Source organism: Leucoraja erinacea, chromosome 1, assembly GCF_028641065.1.
Source record: "Leucoraja erinacea ecotype New England chromosome 1, Leri_hhj_1, whole genome shotgun sequence".
Lineage (NCBI taxonomy): Eukaryota > Metazoa > Chordata > Chondrichthyes > Rajiformes > Rajidae > Leucoraja > Leucoraja erinaceus.
The window spans coordinates 150,337,135-150,360,914 of NC_073377.1; the positions used below are offsets into that span (position 1 = coordinate 150,337,135).

The 23,780-nt window shown below is 44.2% G+C and overlaps 1 protein-coding gene across 3 annotated transcripts in view; it reads right to left on the reverse strand.

Moving 5' to 3' along the window:
* Positions 1-23,780, reverse strand: part of pdgfc (platelet derived growth factor c) — a 263,449-nt gene that overhangs the window by 103,087 nt on the left and 136,582 nt on the right. For all 3 annotated transcript variants that reach the window (XM_055645730.1, XM_055645722.1, XM_055645735.1), the window contains one exon: positions 7,129-7,309. In XM_055645730.1, coding sequence (XP_055501705.1) covers positions 7,129-7,309 — 181 coding nt within the window. The remainder of the gene's footprint in view (positions 1-7,128; positions 7,310-23,780) is intronic.

Genomic DNA, 23,780 nt, shown 5'->3' on the forward strand with positions numbered 1-23,780 from the left:
AGGTGTTTAATTCCTCTGACATTCCCCTATCCCCATTGTAAATTCTCCTGCCGACGTCTCTATAGGACACAAATTTGTTCTCATTCATCTTTTCCTTCTGACGTAACCTGTAGCAGCTCCCTCGGTAAGTTTTTGCCAAGTCTACGGTCACCTTGCACACCACTCCTTCTGATTTGACTTACATCATCTGCAACTGTGCTTTTTTTTTTACTACCTTACCCCCCCCCCCCCTCCACCCCCTCTGTCATCTCCAACACTTCATCCCCTATTGCTGACAGGGCTCTCAGCTATGTTTGCCAACATTTAAGATAATTCTGGTTACATCCCTCTCTAGTTGCATTGTTGCATCCAGAACAAAGATCATCAACTTCCACTCCACATGTTCGATGGATCATCTCTGTGAACTTCTGTCACCTCCAATGTTTTTCCCAATTCCAAAGAAATGTTTTTGATCCAAAATATTAACTCAGTTTCTCTCTTCACATTGGTCTGGCTTGATGAATATTTATGTCCCTTTCCATTTTACTTTATTTCATTTTAAACAGGCCAGGTTCTTGTTGCTAAATGCAGTGATCGGCTAACACGTTACATTAGCTGGATTAGTTCAATCCACTCTGGTAGGGCAGGCATCAAAACACAAGAATGGATAAAACAACTTGCCACTTTGCAAATAATCAGCAGGAGGTGTGCCACACAACTACAATGCTACTTACTATGTTAAGGAGCATGAGTTAAAAGCGTACATTGACAATATGTGATTTAACTGCAAGCAAATCAGCTTGCATATTACTGTAGAAACTGGAAATGCACAGCCCAATTTCACGGTCCTTTGCTTTTATATTTCAATCATTTTGTAATAAAGACTTGCATACCATTTGCTTTCCTAATTGCCTGCAACAGCTGCATGCTAACTTTCTGTGATTTGTAGATAAGGACGTCCAGTTCTGAATAATTTTCTGACCGACATACACTGCAAACCAACTGACTCACATGGCTATCTGGACTACACGTCTTCCCACCCTGCCCCCTGTAAAGACTCCATCCCCTACTCCCAATTCCTCCGCCTACGCCGCATCTGCTCCCAGGATGAGACGTTCCATACCAGGACATCGGAAATGTCCTCGTTCTTCAGGGAACGGGGATTCCCTTCCTCCACCATAGATGAGGCTCGCACCAGGATCTCATCCATACCCCGCAACACTGCTCTCTCTCCCCATCCCCGCACTCGCAACAAGGGCAGAGTCCCCCTAGTCCTCACCTTTCACCCCACCAGCCGGCAAATACAACAAATAATCCTCCGCCATTTCCGCTACCTCCAACGTGACCCCACCACTCGCCACATCTTCCCATCTCCCCCCATGTCTGCCTTCCGCAAAGACCGCTCCCTCCATAACTCCCTTGTCAATTCTTCCCTTCCCTCCTGTACCACCCCCTCCCCCCGGGCACTTTCCGTTGCAACCGCAAGAAATGCAACACCTGTCCCTTCACCTCCCCCCTCGACTCCATTCAAGAACCCAAGCAGTCGTTCCAGGTACGACAAAGGTTCACCTGTATCTCCTCCAACCTCATCTACTGCATCTGCTGCTCTAGATGTCAGCTGATTTACATCGGTGAGACTAAGCGGAGGTTGGGTGATCGTTTCGCCGAACACCTCCGCTCAGTCCGCAATAACCTACCTGAACTCCCGGTGGCTCAGCACTTCAACTCCCCCTCCCATTCCCAATCCGACCTCTCTGTCCTGGGTCTCCTCCATTGCCAGAGTGAGCAACACCGGAAATTGGGGGAACAGCACCTCATATTCCGCCTGGGTTGCTTGCGTCCGGATGGCATGAACGTTGAATTCTCCCAGTTTTGCTAGCCCTTGCTGTCTCCTCCCCTTCCTTAACCCTCGAGCTGTCTCCTCCCATTCCCCCCGCCCTTGGGCTCCTCCTCCTCCCTTTTTCCTTCCTTCTCCCCCCCACCCCCCATCAGTCTGAAGAAGGGTTTCGGCCCGAAACGTCGCCTATTTCCTTTGCTCCATAGATGCTGCTGCACCCGCTGAGTTTCTCCAGCATTTTTGTGTACCTTCAGTTCTGAATAAATACTGCTCCCAGTCTTTCCCCATTTAAAAAAGCATTCAACTGCTCTATATTTCTTATCAAAGATAACTCATACCTTTTTTGCGGTTGGAAGTTTTGTGGTAGGTACTGTATGTAATATTCATTGTTGTGAAATAATATAAATACTTGTCACATTGAGGTTTTCTTCATCCCTACTTTGAAGATAGTTGTGCTTTACAAGTGTCAGCAGCTGTCTTATTCCTCTCCCTATAGAATGGTATTCGCATATGAGGTTTAAAATGATGGGGAAATATTTAATAGGGATCTGAGGGGTAACCTTTTTCATGCAAATGGTGGTCGATGGATGGAACGAGGAGGTAGTTGAGGCAGGTACTATCACAACGTTTAAGAAACATTTAGACAGGTAGATGGATACCACAGGTTTAGAGAGATTTGAGCCAAATGCAGACAGGTGGGACGAGTGTAGATGGGACATGTTGGCCAGTGTGGGCAAGTTGGGCCGAAGGGCCTGTTTCCACACTGTAGGACTCTATGACTATCAGTTTATAGCCACAATTGGCTGTGTTTGTTTAATCACATTAAACCTCTGGACTATAATTGACACTGGTGCACCTTCCATTGTTGGGCTGGGTTGGAAGATGCGAACAAAGAACAGAAGAAAATCAGGCTGTTCCTTCTTCGTTTCTATACCGTGCTGTAAAATCTGTGGGGGTTAAGTACAATTCTGCTTGTGTGAAAGACATGTTGACACAAGTACAACTCAAAAACAGTGTAGATCTTGGTGCATAACAGTCATGAAAATTAATTCACTTGAAAAATAATTATTCCAGTGATAAGCCTTGACCCATTCTGAGGGAGTAATAGGGCATATATTAGTACTAGTGATCTTGCTGATTGCTTCCTTTATCAAATATGAGTGCGCCATTTAGATGCACTATTTTCTTTCCTTCAAAATGATATAGTCGGGTCGATCTTGATTTGATGCTTGTGCATTTCCACTGCTGCAGGAACATGCTGCATGCATTAATTGCTGCAAAATAATGATCTTCTTGTGACCGAGTGGTCTCCCTCTAATGCTTTGGTTTCCTCAGGGCACGTTGGTGGATAGATTAATTACCGCTTGTAAATTGCCCCTCATCTAACTGGGTGGTAGGAATGGTGGAGTGGTGGGGACGGGGGGATGGGGGGGGGGGGGGGGGGGGGGGGGGGGGCGGCGGAGGGAGGAGGGGTGGAAGTGGAAGTTGATGAGAATGTGAATTTAAAAATGGGATCATAGTAAATGAGCATTTGGTAGTCTGCATGGATGCCGACGACCAAATGGCCTGTTTCCATGCTGTGTGGCTCCAGTATTCTCTACCTTGTATGAGGTTCTGACAAGAATCAGCTAAAACATGAATAACAAGAATCTCCACCACTGATGGGCAATAGATTCCTTAATTTATATAAAACAGAAATTTGGAATGCAAAGGCCATCCACTATCCCACCATGATAGAATTGTTACATCTTAATGGCAAGACTTATTCATCTAATGTATAAATTAAATATAGTATGTTACTGATCAACAAAATAAGGTATTAGCACGTAACTTGCAGAAATCATTTTCTACAGAGAAGACATAATTTCCTCCAATCAAAACTGACCTCATATTATGCATCAAGTTCAGGGGACACTTTTTGGGAGGAACATGACTACATATCTCATAGTCATAGAGTGATACATTGTAAAAACAGGCCTTTCGGCCCAACTTGACCACTCTGGCCAACATGTCCCAGCTACACCAGTCCCACCTGCCAGCGTTTGGTCCATATCCCTCCGAACCTGTCCTATCCATGTACCTGTCTAACTTTCTTCAACGTTGGGATAGTCCCTGCCTCAACTACCTCCTCTGGCAGCTTGTTCCATACCCGCACCACCCTTTGTGTGAAAGTGTTACCCCTCAGATTCCTATTAAGTCTTTTCCCCTTCACCTTATATCTGTGTCCTCTGGTCCTCCATTCACCTACCCTGGGCAAGAGACTATATGCATCTATCACACCACTGGGCACCCCTCAGGAATGGTTACGATTTTGTGTAAAGGCAACGAGGAGGTCATTTAGTGAGAACAGGAGTGAACCAGTGATCCAACTCCATGCCTTGCCTCTCGTGCCTTCTTGCCTCTCCCCAAATATCAAACATTTATCAATCTTGGATTTAAAAATTACAATTCACCTATCTCCAAATTGAAATTCCCTCTTGGATGAGGAAGTGCTTCTAAACTTCATTCAATAGAATCGGCTCAAATCTTAATTATTTTGTTAATCTTGAATACACCAACCATCAAAGATAGTTCATCCCTAATCTATTATTTATTCTTAACATGCTGAAAAGGTTTCATTGTGTAGATAGAGACAAAGTGCTGGAATAACTCAGAGGGTCAGGCAGCATCCCTGGAGGAAAAGGACTGTTAGGGTCCCTGGACTGAGTTGAGGGAGGAGATATAAGGACAGTGCCTCCTGTGGTTGCAGGGGAAAGTTCCTGTGGAGGGAATGATTTGGGTGGGAAGGGGTGAGTGAATCAGCGATTTGCACAGGGAATGGTCTCTGTAGAAAGCAGAAAGTGGTGGAGATGGGAAGGTGTGATGGTGGTGGGATGCATTTGGAGGAGGCAAAATGGTCAGAGGATGATGTTTTGTATGCGACAGCTGATGGGGTAAAAGATGAGGACTAGGGGAACTCTGTCACTGTTTCGACTGGGAGGAGGGGGAGCAAGAGTGAATCTGCTGTAACTGCCTTTTGCAACCGCAACACCTGTCCTTATTTCCAACATTTTCCGTTTCTTTATAGATTTCCAGCACTTACATTTTTTTTTTCCTTTTTGAGTAAAATGCAAGGGCAGAGATTTAAGATGGACCGCAGGGACAATTTTTTCACTGTAGAAGCAGATACAACTTTTAAAAGACTCCTGGATAGGTAAATGGATAGGAAAGGTTTAGAAGCCTTTGAACCAAATGTAGGCATATGGGACAAGTCCAAAATGTCAACTTGCACAGCAGGGACAATGGCCGAAGGGCCTGTTTCCATTCTGCATAGCTGTATTACTAAATTTTAAAATGTATACTTGGAAATCCATACCTTGCCATTACTTCCAAATGCATTCTACAGCTGAACCAATGGAATGAATTTCAGATGTGATGAATGAGTTACTCACCCAGGTTTACCTACAGCCTCGCCCAAAGCATTTACCACCATGAACAAGAGCACGCAGTGTATGGGAACACTGACACTGCAGGTACTCATCAAATTCACGCACCATCCTCTATCAATGCCGGTCAAAATTGTCAAATGTCTTCGCAAAGAGCATTACGAATAGTGCTTGCAGTAGTTCAGTGGCTAGATTCCTACCAGGTTCCCAAAGGTAATTCGGGATGAATAATAAATGCTGGTCTTGTCAGCAATGTCTTCATCTCAAAAATAAATATTAAAAGAGAGTTTAATGCTAATGATTAGGTTAATCTCCCAGGCATTGAAGCCCAGATAATTGCTCAGAACTTCATTGATTTTCAATGTTCCCATTGTGAAATGCAACAGCCATTTCCTGGTTATTTTGCACCAAAGATTTGGCCTGCCATCAGGCAGCCTTGCAAACCTGACACAATTTCCACCTCAGGGTTGTAGGGAGATGCCATCATTCTCCATGTAAGCGACCTTTTTGGAGCATCGCAGGGTAACATCGACCGTATTTTCCAAGGAGAACACATTACTGTGCATTCCAATGCATACTATCATGCGCCATGGTGGTATGGACGTTATTTACCTACCTACACCCAAGACTGCACCCCACAAAGAACAACCAAGACAAGAATCCCTATTAGCACCTTCCATCCCACTCCAATCCAATATGCTGGCAATTTGATTCCCCACATCACTCAATTCCATTGCACAAGGCCCAGTCTTCCTCCTATACCCTCCTGTTATATACTGGTCTTCTCCCAATCTTCCCATCACTTGAATATCCCACAAATACTAATCTTCTCCACACTTTCTCCTTTCTAAATCTGTTTCTGTACCAGTCATTATAAACACATTCCCAATTCAGTTGCTAAATATTATCAGAACTTCAACTCGTCTTTGGCCCATCTTTCACCATGAGAATTCTGGAGCTAATGATCTGCTTAACCATAACATTACTTCCATATACAATGCCCTATTTCCCATTAATCCAATAAACTGTGTCATCCTGTCTCCTATCCTAACAAAGTTCTGTTCTCTAATGTCGCAGGGACGCAGTCTAGAATACAAGCTAGATAATATATGGTGGAAAAGTAGCTCAGACATTCAATGTTAGATATGGTTGGAGTCTACATTAAGCATCATCATGCCTTGTTCTCACCTGCCAAACAGTTCATTAAGCTTGTCTGAGAATACAAAGATCTTTAATTTTGCACTACACAAGTACTTCATTACCTTCGCTTTCACCAAGTAGGGGGTGGTCACAGACTCCTTTGTGCTAGGTCATATGTTCTGGTCAGTTGCCTCAGCTACTTCCTTCCTATCCCACAGGCCAACCTCTCAGGTTCGTCTGACCCCAAAGCTAAACTAACAACTCTCTTGTACATCTCCCATCTTTCCTCATGGCCTTTCATAGTTCTATTGTCTATCAGTCCTATTTCCTGTTTCCAAAATCCTGTTCCCAATTAGCTGGTGACAACCCAAACCTCTTCCTTACTTCTATGATAGCCGATACTGTGAAGGTCTCTCCCCTCAGTCATGATTCTCTTTTCTTTAAGTCCAGAGGGGATTAAGGTGACTTTTGAGGATGATTGTGATGATAGCGATTTTCTCCATCAACAAATCAATGTTTCAAATGCACAGCATGATACAATTGTTCTTGAGTATGCCTTGGTGATAGATCAGATACATGGAAAGTTCAAACTTCTGCATTCTTTAGACAGTCAGGCTGTGGCACTAGCTTTTGAAAGAGGATATTCTAAATATGATAAACTGATGATTAAAATTAATTTAATGATTTCCATTAGTAGCACTGTTAAGACCACATGCATATTCTCTAAATAAGAATTCATTTACTTACAGGTTCTAAAAGTGAATAGTAAATGCAGAAGCCTGGTTTTGATGCCAGATACTCATCAGATCGAAATCGTATCCTGACTTGGTTTGCCTTTGATATTTGTATTCCTGGAACTCCATTGGTACCACACCATCGTCCAAAAATGGTGCCATCACTTAAATCTTCAATTTCCACAAAATCAAACCTAAAGGACAGAAGTAGTTTTGAACAAAATTCATTTGGATGCAAATAAATTGTATCTGAATTCAGCAAAGTAAAGATCAATTGATTTTCAACCACACCTCATCACGGGGCTTTGAAACTACTGCTGTGAAGTTGGCATACAAATGCTCAGATTGAATTCCTCTCCACTATTTTAAGTGAGGCATTTTGCCATTTAAATATTTAGCAATTCTGATTGATCATCTCACCAAAGAATGAACCAGTCTGAGAAATCAAACCCATTTAACTTGAACTATGCAAATTGCTGAGTTGGGGAATAAAATATTCCAATTCATAGTTAAATTAAAACAGCATTATTTAAAGAAAAATCTTTAATCTCCGTAATTTATAAAGTATTCATTATGAAAATTAGTAAATTCAGCAAAAAATACAGCAAAAATAAACAGGAATCATTTTACATATTATTTCAAAACACAATAAATCATTTGTGATTTAAATAGTTTTGAATCTGGCACAAAATGCCATTAATCACTACTTGGCATGGGTCTGAAGGCTGTGATGACATTTGTAAACATTGGGCTGCAACAAATGCATGGTCCCAAAGATTATATCATTTGCATTCATGAACTGACAATGAATGCCAGTAACTTTCTTCCCACCACTAGCTTTCAGAAAACTATCACTGCACGAGCCCATCACCAGCAATCCCAGACTACAGCTTCTCAACCTGTGATGTTGCAACCATAGAGTCATGCAGCTGTACAGCATGGAAAATGAGAAATATGAAGATGAATGAGTGTGAACAGTGGCTTGCAGTCATAATCTCCACTCGTGAAGGTCAGGGTTTTGATCTCTGTCCCACCAGTGTTTGTATCGCAGAGCACAATACTGTCACACTGAGTTGTAGAGTTCAATGATTAGCAGAATATCTCATACCTCAGCAGCCCTTCATCCATATAATTATTTCCCTCTCCCCTGACTCTCAGTCGGAAAAAGGGTCTCGGCCCATAACGTCACCCTTTCCTTCTCTCCAGAGTTGCTGCCTGTCCCACTGAGATATTCCCGCATTTTGTGTCTATCTTAGTTGTATAAATCTCACTGCGCGACCTTGCAGAAACCTCCTGAATCACCAGCCAATCTCCAGAGGGCTCTGCAGCAGATGCAAGGTTTGTCCCAAAAGGCTGGGCAGCCCATTTAGATTGTCATATTGCAGTGAATGAAAATATGTTGCAAAACATGGTTCCTTTTGGGTAGTCACAAGTTTCTAAGCAGCCAATTTGACTTGACTTCACCAGACAATGCTCACAATGAGCACTGCATCATCCACGGCCTGCACGCCCCATGTCCAAAACTGCTGCTTGTATCACAAACAGAAGCGTGGAGTTGAATTTCTCAAACTGTGCAATTCTCAATTTAAACACATTTTTTGCAAATTCCTCAAAAAGGCTTTGAAATCCAATAATAGTACACGTAAAACACAGGATCATATGATGCAATTTCCCTGCAATTTTTTTACTATCCAAGAAAAATGTGATCTCTTTATTTTCTTTATCAAAATGTACAATCTTACACTTAATTAATTTAAAATGTATGTGCCTGTTCAGTGGTGCTTTGATCTGACCTCTCAACAGAAAGAACAGTTCATATGATATATTGTAATTTGATCAACCTTTCAAATTCGAAACCCAAATGGCCTTTTCAATTGACCTTTTCATAGCTTGCACTGTGCTTACATTCGAGAAAAAAATCTTCACAATCCCTACTGATCTATCCATGCACAAAACATTGAGTACCATTGTCCAACTCCCTCTAACAGCTGGCTATAACCGCTCTACAAATGAAACAAAAATGGTTTCCAGTCTAAAAATTTACAGACGTTGACAGTGGAAAAAAGAGTGGCTGCGGAATCTTTAATTGGAAATATAATTTGAGAATTAATCCACAATAAAATGTGGATGATTTGAATTGAATAGTGAAGTTTTTAGAGCAATACCCTTTTGTTTATAACAGCTTGTTATGAGGCAGGTGTAATACAACAATGCTCCCTCTGCTGGTTGTAAAGGTTTCTGGCAAACTTCATTCCAATTCCTTATTTTCATAACTCTGTAAAACAAGTTTGTTCATGACCGAATGATAGTAGTACTTTAGCTGGGTACAAAAGAACAATAATCGTCGACCTTGAAAGGCCCATAGCATAGAATTTACGGCAAAACGGCTGATCGCTTGGCCACAATCATCCCTGCCACGAATGAAACGACTTGGGTTATTCCACAGGGTCAACAATCAGAGGTTACCATTTCTCAAATGCACCTGAATAGAATTCCTAAATGTGATGGGGGTGGGAGTGAGGGAGAAGGTGACATAGTTTTTGTCTCACAATTTCAGGCAATGTGTGAGGAGGGTGCCCCCTCCCATTGGTACGGAATATTTGCATTTTTCAGCTTGAAATTATGCAATATGGTGCATACTGTAGCGAGTCTTATAACTTGCACTTGAATGCAATATATATGCTTTAAATTGAATTGGAGCATTTTTGAAAGGGGGAGGCTGTGCGATCACTGATCACTGGCCTTGGGGGTACCCGGTGAGGGAGTGGAGCATCCGAGTGGGGAGAGGGTGTGGAAGAAGGGCAGGAACTTTTTGAAATTTGATGTATTAAAATCATGTTTTAGTGCACTGTAGAAGTATGATTTCAATGATTTTTGTATGAAATATTTTTAAGAGGTAACTTTTTAAGGGGTAACTTTATCCACACAATGGGTGATGGGTGTATGGAACAAGCTGCCAGAGGAGGTAGTTGAAGCAGGGACCATCCCAACATTTAAGAAAAAGTTAGACTGATACATGGATAGGACAGGTTTGGAGGTATGGACCAAAAGCAGGTGGCGTAGCTGGGACATGTTGGCGGGTGTGGGCAAGTTGCGCCGAAGGGCCTGTTTTCACACTGTATCACTATGACTACATTATACCTCCACCATGCATGAATGCTTCAAAATCAAGTGATCAAGTTTTATTGCCATATACTCGCATTGAAACATAGAAAATAGGTGCAGGAATAGGCCATTCGGCCCTTCGAGCCAGCACTACCATTCAATATGATCATGGCTATTCATCTACAATCAGTACCTCTTTCCTGTTTTTTCCCCATACCCCTTGATGTCGTTAGCCCCAAGAACTAAATGTAACTCTCTCTTGAAAACATCCAGTGAATTGGCCTGCACTGCCTTCTGTGGCAGAGAATTCCACAGATTCACAACTCTCTACGTAAAGAAAGTTTGTCCTCATCTCAGTCCTAACTGCCCCCCCCCCCTTTATTCATAAACTGTGGCCTCTGGTTCTGAACGCCCCCAACATCGGGAACATTTTTCCTGCAGTTACAGTAAATGAAAATCTAGCAGGCAAGCAGGATGCTTTCACCAACCACCCCCATTTGAAGTCCACTTCCTTCCACCGTTTCTACCCAGTGCTTGGTACTTACTTCCAGCAGCCACTGGTTGTCCTCCAGGATGCACCGAGCCGCAGCCTGATCCATGCCGGTCACCTGGGCAAATTCGACACAGAGACTCTCTCTCTCTCTCTCTCCCCCCCCTCTCTCTTCCGCTCTCTCTCCTCTCAACCCCTCTCTCCCCCTCTCTCTCTCACCCCCTCTCTCCCCTGTCTCCCCCTCTCACTTTCTCCCCTTCCCTCTCTTCTCTCTCCACCCCTTTCTCTCTCTCCCCTCTCTTCCCCCCTCTTTCCCCCCTCTCTCCCCTCCCACCTCACTCTTCCCCCCTCTCTTGTCCCCTCTCTCCCCTCTCTTTCCCCTAACGCTCTCTCCCCTCTCTCTCTAACTCTCTCTCCCTCCCCTCTTCTTTCTCTCTCTCCCCCCCTCTCTCCTCTCTCCCCTCGCTTCCCCCCAACCTCTTTCTCCCTCCCTCTCTATCTTCCCCTCTCTCTCTCCCTCTCCACACACTCTCTCCCCTCTCTCTTTCCCCCTCTCTCTCTGTCTCTCATCTCACCTCTTCCCCCCCTCTCTCCTCCTCTCTTCCCCATTCCTCCCTCTGACCTCACTCTTCCCCTTGCCCTCTCTCCCCTCTCTTATTCTTTGCCCCCCTATCTCTCTCTTTCCCCGTTCTCTCTCTCCCCCTCTCCCCCCTTCTCTCTTCCCCTCTCTCTCCCCCTCTCTCTTCCCCTCTCTCTCTCCCATTCTCTCCTACCCTCTCCTCTCTCGCCACCCCCTCTCCCTTCCCTCTTTCTTCTCTCTCACTTCACCCCCTTCTCTCACCTCACTTTCCCCCCTCTCTCCCTTCTCTCCCCCCCCCCCCTCTCTCTCTCTCTCTCTCCATTCACTCCCCTCTGTCTCTCCCCTCTCTCTCTCTCTCACCCCCCTGTCTCTCCTCTGTCTCCACTGTCTCCCTCCTCCCTCTCTCTCTCCACCTCCCTTTGAAAGTCTGTCCCTTCGGCACAGAGACTCTCGTGGCAGCAGCAGCGGCGCGACGCTTCCGACGCCCCCGACGCCCGGGACACTCGCACTGTCCGGAGCGCTCCATGGCCAGAGCTGCAGCGAGCGACACACCGGCCCCGGTAAACACTCGTCCGTCCCGGCTCCCCGCATCTGTTCCCGCCGCTGGTTCTGCTCCCATCCCTCCCGCAGCCCCGGCTCTCCAACACCCGCGGACCATGCCGTTTATCCGAGTTTTGAAATTTTCGTTGATCACAAAATTTCTCACCACTGAGCGGGAGAAATTTCTGATGAGCGTGAAGGCGTGAGAGTTTGCTTGAGGGCGTGAGTCTCACGCTCAAAGCGTGAAATACACTTGTTGCTACTCTTGGCCCAGAATACACCAAGAAAACCCGGTATTGAAGTGCCAGATCTGTCTGATTTTACTCATATAGCTTAAAGAATATGCAATATAACGAACTGTAAAAGGAATCTCATTTGCTTCCTTTGGATCCCTTGGAAATTTGATTGGAGAATATCCTCCCTGAAAATATGAGACTTCAGGTCAAAAAGGACTTTGCTGTGTTCATTATCAATATTGCCAGATACAAATGTGTCTGCAACAGATAGATCGGTGAGAAGGAAGTTAAGTAGATTTATCCCACCACTTTCTGTAAACCTTGCTTAGTAGCAATGTTCTTCAGGTCAGTGGTGGTTCTACTAGGACAATCTGGGTGATCAATGTAGAAGACACACACACACACACACACACACACACACACACACACTCACACACACTCACACACACACACACACACACACACACACACACACACACACACACACTTCATAGAAATTAGGTGCAGGCCACGGCCCTTCGAGCCTGCACCATTCGCCATTCAATATGATCATGGCTGATCATCCAACTCAGTATCCCGTACCTGCCTTCTCTCCATACCCCCTGATCCCCTTAGACACAAGGGCCACATCTAACTCCCTCTTAAATATGCACTTATGTGCTCTTGCTGCTCTCAAACTTATTCCTTGCCTACCAAAGGACTGGAGGAGGTTATTAGGAGGAGGTTCCTTGCTATGTCTTTGACCTGATGTCGGGAGACTTAATGGGGTTTGGAATTAATATGTCAAATTCCCACGTCCACTCCATCCCAGATATACACCACTGTGCTGCTACATGTGGTGGCCTTATCCTTTCAGTGGGATAGGATGATTTAGGGATTATGAAGAAGTTTTGGATGTTGGCAATGATTCTGTGAGTATGCCTAGATCAGACTATTGCCTGACTAGTATGTGGAATATCTCTCTTAGTTTGGCTAACAAACTTTTGATGTTTGTGAGGAGGACTTTGAATGTCAATTGGACTAGAGGTGACACGTCTGAAATTAATGCTTTGGTTGATGTCTGACCGTCCTCCTGGTTTTACTTTGATGTGCTTAAATATAGTAGCATGGTACAATGAAATCTCTTACTAGGTCATTTCAAAAGGCATTTTTCAATGAACCACATTATTGAGTGTCTGGAATTACACACAGGCCAGGCTGGAAAGGGTGGTAAAGTTGTTCTTCCGTAAAGAATTTATGTGAATCAAAGGTTTTTTACACCATTGCAGTAATTTCATTGATGCTATTAATGGAACTGATTTTATTCTAGATTAATGAATTCAAACAAATTTAAACCCCTAACTGATGTTGTGAGACTTAAACTCATTATTACTCTTGCCCAGGGGTGGGGAACCTTTTCATGTTGGAATGCCACATCAAGCTAGCTGTAATCTAATAAGGCTGCATCCAAGAAACTTTAACTAGATATGCTTCAAAATGCACATTATTTTGTTAAAATAGCCCTCGTGACTTACTAATGTTTTAATTGTGGCCATCAGTCGGGGAGGATTATTTAGTTGAATCTTCTTTTACTCTTTGCTATTTTAAATACGTTCGTTTTAAGATTAAAATTAAAATAATAAAAGACGAACAAAAACATAGAATAAAAACAAAAGGATTTGTTCTACAAAATTCGGATTCATTCAAAAGGCCGCACTTAATGGCCTAGAAGGTTCCCCCACCCCTGCTCAAGCCTCAGAATTATTAGTCTGCAATGGTACCCTTCCCATGCACAGACAAGAAGGTACCTTTACAAAACTGCTGGGCAATGGGAGCAGCTTCTGGAATCAACGTCCCTGTAAGTTCTAGCCCAACATTTTCTTGTACAGCAGCATCAATGATTTGTTTTTGATAATATTCATATGAAGCATCTGGGAACGTTTTTGCAATGTCAAAATAACCATATAATCCTTCTGCCACACATAGACATTAAATTTTAATTCAAGCCAATTTCAGATGACTTTACACATAACCCAGAATGGATACTGGGATTGAAAGTTGCTTCGCATGACTTACTTTTTTAAAAAGTGTCTCTCTTCACATTTCACTGTTCTGTCATGCCAAAAAGTTCATATGGAAGGCAATAAGCAAGAAGAAAATTGGACAATTGCTTTATTTTGGGCAGCTCAGTAGATTCAATTAGATACATAGACATAGAAACATAGAAAATAGGTGCAGGAGTAGGCCATTCGGCCCTTCAAGCCTGCACCGCCATTCAATATGATCATGGCTAATCATCCAACTCAGTATCCTGTACCTGCTTTCTTTCCATACCCCCTGATCCCTTTAGCCACAAGGGCCACATCTAACTCCCTCAACCTCTCAGACTGATTTAGCCTTGCATGTCTGTAGCAGTTTCTGCCTTCTTCAGCATAGGATGATACCATTCTCTGTGAAATGCTCTCCTTGAAGTCATTCAGAGGAAACCAGCTCAACTTATCTTTGGCACTCTCATAACAAGTAGGATTTCATAAGTGATAGGAGTAGTATTAAGCCATTTGGCCCATCAAGTCTACTCCACTATTCAATAATGTTTGATCTATCTCTCCCTCCTAAACCCATTCTCTCACCTTCTCCCCATAACTGACACCTGTACTAATCAAGAATCTGTCTATCTCTGCCTTAAAAATATCCACTGATTTGGCCTCCACAGCTTTCTGTGGCAATGAATTCCACAGATTCACCACCCTCTGACTAAAGAATTTCTCCTCATCTCCTTCCCAAAAGAACGTCTTTTAATTCTGAGGCTATGACCTCTAGTCCTAGACTCTCCCACTAGTGCAAACATCCTCTCCACATCCACTCTATCCAAGCCTTTCATTATTCTGTATGTTTCAATGAGGTCCACCCTCATTCTTGTAAACTCCAGCAAGTGCAGGCTCAATGCCGACAAACGCTCATCATCGATCATAATGCATTGACAGGTTCCGTATCGGCCTTTGATTTTTCATCAAGTCCCATGTGACACACATGCGTAATGCCAATCCTGAGGCCCAGGTCTTAAACTCCCCAATCCATAATTTATCTGACGGTGCAAGACCCTCAAACACACACCCCTACCTTGGCAAGACTCTGAGAATCCAGGCACCAATTACTGGTCACCAGTTATATCTAACCAGTCAGTTGGTCACCAATGATCTCTGACCTAACCCTGCCACTTCCTGGCTCTGATCCCATCTTCTGGCCTTTGCTGAGTCCATGTTTTTCAATCAGACACACAGCCCTGTGGTCACTCTCCAACCACCACCACCATCCATTAATCCTTGCCACTCACCCATTCAATCCTAGACTGCTCTTCGGCCCAAAGCCCAGGGCAGACAGTTCCTCTACTGAGGTTAAGACCGAGTGGCTGGGGCAAGCCTGAGTTGCAGTGCCTCTTCCTGCTCATGGACAAACAAGGGACTGCGCCCACACACAGAGGCAAAGACTGAACCAGCCACCAGGTTAAACCAGAGACTGCCAGTGCAGCATCTTCAAGCCCCGAGGCTAAGCTGCCAGGATAAACCTGAGACCACCAGCGCCCCATTTCAAGGCAAAGTTGGACTGCGGGGAGAAGCCCAAGATCATCACTCCTCCTCCCTTGAGACCAGGACTGAGCTGCCGTATCATGCCTGAGATTGCCAGGTCCACCGCGCATACACCATGACGATGAGGGACAACAGCCCCCCCCCCCCCCCCGCTCTTCATGCAGTCCTGGACTTCCTTACTAACGTAGATAAAATACATGGTACACAAAAATGCTGGAGAAACTCAGCGGGTGCAGCAGCATCTATGGAGCGAAGGAGATGGGCAATGTTTTTCGGGCCGAAATTTGATTTTCCAGCATCTGCAGTTCCTTCTTAATCACTAGATACAATACATCATGTGAGTTCACCCCGTGTCAGTGTCGGTGTAGTCACTACTGAACCCGGCATCATCCACGGCGCCACAATAGTAAAATCTCCTTGTCTTTAACTGTTTTCAGTTTGACATATTAATTATGAAACATTAAACAATTGTTCTTTCCACTGATGCTGCCTGACCTGTTGAGTGTTTCCCCAATTTTCAGTTTCTATCTCTCTCTCAGATCTGGTCTGAGAGTACAACGGGCATTTTGTATAATGTGGAACTAAATCATATTTTTTCACTACGTAGCTAAAGGAAGATTTCAGTCCCTGGTATGAAAATAACCATTTTTTAATTTAAAAATAAATTTTAAAATAAATTCTTGTAATGTATCATAGATGCAACTGTATCTCTTCTATGTGTAATATCTGATTGCTCACAAGACTTTGGTAAAAGCCTCATAAGGTGCTGAATTCATTAAAGCAGCAAACTTTCAGAGAGGATTTACTCCCAGATTGCTGTCCATATGAACTGGTCCTAGAAATCGACTTTGCAACATACACTGCAGAAATAAAACAAATGCATAGAGGCTACAGTGCTGAAAACATGCCATTCAGCTCAATCAGTCCATGTTGGTGTTAAGGGCCTGTCCTACTTGGCGATTTTTTCGACGACTCCCGGCTTCATTGACTGATGTATCAGGTCACCAAAAAAGTTGCGGCGTGATGCTGCGTAACGCAGCAGTGACTCAGCGTGACGCAGTGTGATGACGTATTCACACACGGTGTTTCCTCAAGTGCCGCAACATTTTTTTTGTCGCAGCTGGATTTTGAAATGTTCAAAATCTTTTGGCGGCCCTGATGTGACCCCGGCAGTCGCCAAAAAAAACGGAAAGTGGGACAGGCCCTTTAATCTCCAGGGTGTAAATAGTTCAAAGCACATTCACCTGCTTCATTTCCATGTAGTTTTATATACTATTCCTCCATCAATCTGTCTAATCTAATCAGCGCTAAAAGGAGCTAAACAATATTTGTACACGCATTGAAATTTCACAGAAACTTTTCATTTGCCTAAGGCAATGGGTGCAAATAAACTGAGTTTGTCTCTCATTTCTTCAGCCCATTGATCACTGCAGTACCTTGAGTTTTGGTTCATTAGGATAATAGGGGCAGGGACTGAAAAACAAAGGGCACAATATGTAAACCTGTGTGACTGAAACAATTTCTGCAAATGAGCTTGTTGTACCTGATAACAGTCACATTCACACAGATATACATATTAACATAATGCTTCATGGATATTCTGTTAATAATCATTGGTTTAGGCATGGATATTGTTATGGAGCTATTGTGAGAGCAAATGCCCAAGCATTATCGCAAAAATAATGTTGTTTGCTCTCTGTCCTCATTATTCCCTGACTTTTTATCCACAGATCTACAATCTCTTGGGGTTGGCCCCAGGCTCAACTTCAAAACCTTTTTGCAGAGCCATCAAAGAGTGCGAATTCGGAACGTCATTCCGCAGAGGGGGCCGAGCTTGCAGCTTAAGCCAGAACCAGGAGTAATTTTTGTCTGAAGAAGGATTTCGACCCGAAACATTGTCTATTTCCTTCGCTCCATAGATGCTGCCTCAACCGCTGAGTTTCTCCAGCATTTTTGTCACCCAGGAGTACTTGTATAGTTCTGTTTGTTTGGATTTACAATGAGGCCATTAGACACATGGAGGAGACAATGTTTTACTCAAAGATCCTAAGACCACTCCTTCTAAATGTAATGGGCTGACGTGTAGTACGCAACGGAGCGGAACGTGGGCCTTTTTTTCATCCATTTCAGTAACCCGACCCGACCCGACTCGCAGTGTAATCAACCTTGCGGGGGAACAGTTTGTGTTAATAAATTATAATTCTGAAAATGAGGAGAAGATTTTTTTACCAAAGAACTTTTATTTTTACGAGGATGTTTCCGTAAACGGCTTCCGTCTCCGCACTAGTTATCCTTGCTCCGCTATGGGATCTTTGGTGCGGAGACGGAAGCCGGTTACGGAAATGGGGCCGAAAATTACCCAGGAATCTGCCCATGACCGTACTACGTCTTTTTCGTCGAGTGATCTATGATTGCTATACAAAATGCTTGCTATAGGATCTTTGGTTTTACTGACAATGCTTTACATTTCACCCTCGACTGAAGAAGGGTCTCGACCCGAAATGTCACCCATTCCTTCTCTCTAGAGATGCTGCCTGTTCCGTTGATTTACTCCAGCTTTTTGTGTCTATCTTCAATGATTTACTGGTATCTGTGTTTTTGCAAGTCCCTGCCCAATTCCCTTGGAAATAACACGAACTCTCAGCACTCAATGGCATCTTTTTTTTCCTGGCAGTCTGAACTGGGTGGATGCCAAATGCTAACAAGGCTACAAAAACAATTCAGTGATAGATTGGCTGCTGATATGGGTAGATTTCTGGATTCCTGAATGAATTTCACTCAATCAATGATCTTAAAATTCTGAGTGTAATATATCATGTGTATTCTCTTTGAGTAGCGCTCTGTGTCTGCAGTGAAGGTTGAGCATTTACTCTAAAATCACCATTTCACATTGGCACAATTTAAGAATAAGGGGTAAGCCATTCAGAATGGAGACGAGGAAACTCTTTTTCTCAGAGAGTTGTGAGTGTGTGGAATTCTCTGCCTCAGAGGGCGGTGGAGGCAGGTTCTCTGGATGCTTACAAGAGAGAGCTGGATAGGGCTCTTAAAAATAGCGGAGTCAGGGGATATGGGGAGAAGGCAGGGACGGGGTACTGATTGGGGATGATCAGCCATGATCACATTGAATGGCGGTGCTGGATCGAAGGGCCGAATGTCCTGTACCAATTGTCCATTGTCTATTATTTAATTGTGTTTAACTCTGAGTACATAATGGGTGAAATGTTCATGTTGCTTGAACAGGAGTTTTCCTTTTGGATTTGCCTCTTATTTCTCCTTTGAAACACAATCATTTATACATGAGAATTTGGCGAAGGAATAGATAAAATGTTTCAGGTAAGGGGTGACACGTTAGAGCAGCGGTAGAGTGCTACCTTACAGCGCTTGCAACAACTGAAACCCGTTTGAACGTTCTTCCCGTGTCCACATGGGTTTTCTCCAAGATCGTCAGTTTCCGCCCACACTCCAAAGACTTGCAAGTTTGGAGGTTAATTGGATTGCATTCAGTATAACAAAAAAATATCCCTAGTGTGTGTAGGATTGCGTTAATGTGCGGGGATCGCTGGTCGGTGCGGACTCAGTGAGCCAAAAGATCTGTTTTCGCGCTGCATCTCTCAAACTAAAAGGTCATCTCAAATTATTTCAGTCTGAGTCATTCTTCCCCAACTTTTCTGCAACTTGAAACCAACTTGTTTTCTCATTTCCACTGTTCTTATGCAGAGCCTTTGACAAGAAAGATTAACTCTGTATTATTCCACAAATGCTGCATGACCTCTTGAGTTTTTCCAGCATTTTTTGTATTCATTTTCAGTCTCTGCAGATGTTTTTTTCCAATCTTTGTTTAAAGGCACTGACTGATTTTGTTCCCACTTCTCTTACAAGCAGTGAATTCATAGATAGTATATGCTCTCTGGGTAGTGAAGATCTTCTTGTATCTTTGTCCAAAATCTTAAACCTGTACCCTCTTGACCTTAAATCATTCATCAATGGGGACGGATTCCCTTGATTCCCGGTCTATTATTGCACGCGATTTTTAAATCTTCCCTCAACCTGCTGAGCTCCAAGGAGAACAACTTCAGTTTTTCCACATTAAACATAGAATATTTCCAGTAAATATTTCCAGTAAATCCACTCTGCGTCACTTCAAAGACCTGTATATCCCTCCCAAAGTCGAGTGGCCCTAAATGAATTCAGTATTCTATTTGCGATCTAACTAACCAGTATTTCGCTAAGAAGAAAAAAGACACAAAGTGCCTTCTTGATTAGTACAGGTGTCAGAGGTTCTGGGGAGAAGTCAGGAGAATGGGGTTAGGAGGGAGAGATAGATCAGCCATGATTGAATGGCAGAGTAGACTTGATGGGCCAAATGGCCTAATTCTACTCCTATCACTTATGATCTTATGAAAGTGCTGGAGTAACTCAGCGGGTCAGGCAGCATCTCTTGAGAGCATGGAGAGGTGACATTTAGGGTAGGGACAGGGGGGGTTGGAGAAAGTTGTCAAATGCAGCAGATGTGGTTTGAGGAGGTGCATATGAACCTGTGTCTCACTTGGAATGACTACTGGGGTCCCTGGATGGATGTGAGAGAGGATGTATTGGGACAGGTATTAATTACATCATCTGCTGCACTCAGTGTTCCCAATGTGGCCTCCTTTACATTGGCTAGACCAGGCGTAGACGAGGCACCTGTTTTGCTGAACATTTAAGCTTGGTCTGCCAAAGCCTACTGGATTTTCCAGTTGCTAACCATTTTAACACTTCCCATTCCCATACTGACATGCTGCACCCGCTGAGTTTCTCCAGCATTTTTGTCTACCCATACTGACATTTCTGTCCTTGGCCCGCTGCATTGACAGAGTGAGGCCACACGTCATCAGGAGGCACAGCTCCTCACATTCCACTTGGATAGCTTACAACCCAATGATATGAACATTTAATTCTCCAATTTTAGGAAACTAACCTAAAAATAATCCCCCCTCTCCTCCCTGTGCCTCTCTTCCCTGTGCCCCACCTGAATTTCCATCCATTAAACCCCCTCCCCCCCCCCCCCCCCCCCCCCCCCTTCCCGTCCTCTTCACCAATTCTTCTTCTTCTCTGGCTTCACAATTCACACCCCTTCTTTTCTGATCTCACATGCTTTGTATTTTCATCTCTGGTCTTTGTTCAATCATTTGCCTATCACCACCCCCCCCCACCCCCCCCCCCCCCCCCCCCTTCTTCCACGTATCCATCCCAATCACTTGACAGGCTTTGGCCTGTCCCCACCTCTCCTCCAATTTTCACCCCCCCCCCATCACAATCAGTCTATAGAAGGGTCCCAACCCGTAACCTCACCTATCCGTGTTCTCCCGAGATGCAGCTTAACCCACTGAGTTACACCAGCGTTATTACAGTGGAGACATTGTTCTGGAAAACGGAGCACTTGCCTCAAGGTGCAGGAGGACTTTTAAGTAAATGCTCAGCAAACAGGAAGGCCTGATGGAGATCAGTAAAATTAGTGTTGGTTTAAGAACATGGATTTGGTGAAAGAAGCGATTGAGTGACTTAAGAAGATTGCCAAGCATGTGTGAGCTGATCTTAAAATGATAGCGTTTTCCAACTGAGAAGATAGCTCAAATCCTAAAACTCTGGTCTCCTAACAACCAATGGTCTTAAGCAACCAGCAATTCAATTAATGGACCTTACCTCACCGTCAGTGTTCCCACACTCACCCTCACTCTCACTCATTGTTGCAATCAGTGTTACTAATCAACCATGACCTGCTAGGCATTTATTACAGGACATGTTTCAGTGATTTAATAACAAAGAGAAGATTTTATTTCCTCAGTGCAACTAAGGAATTCTCTTTCCCAGGGCTGAGAAAGATTTGTGGACTAAAGTGTGAAGGGAAAAGTCGAGTGGAGGCAAAAGTTCTTAACCACGGGTTCATTGATGAGAGTCACAGAGTCATAGAGTGATACAGTGTGGAAACAGGCCCTTCGACCCAACTTGCCCACACCGGCCAACATGTCCCAGCTACACTAGACCCACCTGCCTACATTTGGTCCATATCCCTCCAAATTTGTCCTATCCATGTACTTGTCCTATCCAGTTACTATGTACCTGTCTAACAGTTTCTAATATAGTCCCAGCCTCAACTGCCTTTTCTGGCAGCTTGTTCCCACCATTCGGCAGAACAAACGTTGAACAGCTCTGTGTTAAAGAGGGAACTGCAGATGCTGGAGAATCGAAGGTTACACAGAAAAGCTGGAGAAACTCAGCGGGTGCAGCAGCATCTATGGAGCGAAGGAAATAGGCAACGTTTCGGGCCGAAACCCTTCTTCAGACTGATCAGGGGTGGGGGTGGGTGGAGACAAGAAAGGGAAAAGGAGGAGTAGCCGGAAGGCTGGAGGGTGGGAGGAGACAGCAGGGGAGCTGAGGAAGGGGAGGAGACAGCAAGGACTAACAGAATTGGGAGAAGTCGATGTTCATGCCCCCGGGGTGCAGACTCCCCAAACGGAATATGAGGTGCTGTTCCTCCAATTTCCGGTGCTGCTCGCTGTGGCCGAACACCTCCGCTCGGTCCGCAATAACCTAGCTGACCTCCCGGTGGCTCAGCACTTCAACTCCCCCTCCCACTGTGTCCTGGGTCTCCTCCATGGCCACAAGCAGCACCGTAATTGGGGAACAGCACCTCATATTCCGTTTGGGGAGTCTGCAACCCGGGGGCATGAACATCGACTTCTCCCAATTCTGTTAGTCCTTGCTGTCTCCTCCCCTTCCTCAGCTCCCCTGCTGTCTCCTCCCACCCTCCAGCCTTCCGGCTACTCCTCCTTTTCCCTTTCTTGTCTCCACCCCCCCCCACCCCTGATCCGTCTGAAGAAGGGTTTCGGCCCGCAACGTTGCCTATTTCCTTCGCTCCCTAGATTCTGCTGCCCCCGCTGAGTTTCTCCAGCTTTTCTGTGTAACCTTGAACAGCTCTGTGTCCTGTTCTTGCTCCTGTCCTTATGCCTTGTTCTCATGTCACAATGACCATACATTGACAGCTATTCAACCAATGTGGATGTACCATCCAAACTCATTGCACACTTGCATGTTCTTGTGAGAGAAAATTAGGTAAGGTAGAAGGAACCAAAGGTGAAAATGGGTGGGGAGGTGGCATGGGAGGCAGCAACAAGCTCAGTTGTGATGATTTATTGCCCAGGGAAAAGAACATGCTGAACATAAAGGGAAGGCGATCTTTAATGGCAGAACTGGAGGGATAAGTAATAAAGGTATCTGCATTTCCAATCCTTGTCTCTTCTCATCTCTCTCATACAGTCTCCTCTGACTGACAAGCTGCAGTTGCTAGAAGTGCACACTTCTTTCCCTCCCTTCATTACACCCCAAATACTCATCTCCCTTTTTAATATATATCTGCTGCGGCTTTATCTCACTATTTTAAAGATGGCAAAATCATAGCAATCTGGAAATACAAGGAGCCAGAAATATCTTGTCATTTCCCTCCTCTCCTCTGCTGGTAAGACACTTGGTAAGCCATTGTTGAAAAAGCCCCACGTCATCACACACGATGTGCCCCCTCAATCCCAGTGTGACCTTTCTTCATTGTGCAGCATTGCTACCATGCTGTTACATAATAATATGTCTCCATATTGCCTTTGTCGATTTTAGCAAGGCACTTGGCTTTGTTGAATATTCCCTTCTCTGGTGGTTTTCTGAAAAGTTCAGCTGCCTAAATAAATCAGCCTCCTATCCCATTACCATGGCACACAGATACCAATGGATATTGATTCACCTGGTGCATTTCCTGTAAACTATTAAATTAAGCAAGATAGTTTCCCTACCCCTAAATTATTTACTCTATCCTTGGATTGAGAGCTGGAGGTGGCTCCATGTGTTACTTCCACCAGTATCATCCTAACGACATAATATTATAACATTAAGGCCAAAATGAAATCACAATCCTGTGAATTAGTATTTGATGACCTTTTCCTGAGAATAACATGCACCATTTACTGATTTTATTTCTCTGTGCCAAAGTTCTTTACAAATTAATGATTTGGATACGAATGTAAGTGGTGCGATCAGAATAGTTGCAGACTGAGTGAAAATTAGTGGCGGTGTTGATAGGGAGGAGGATAGTCAGAAGCTACAGGATAATATTGATCAGAT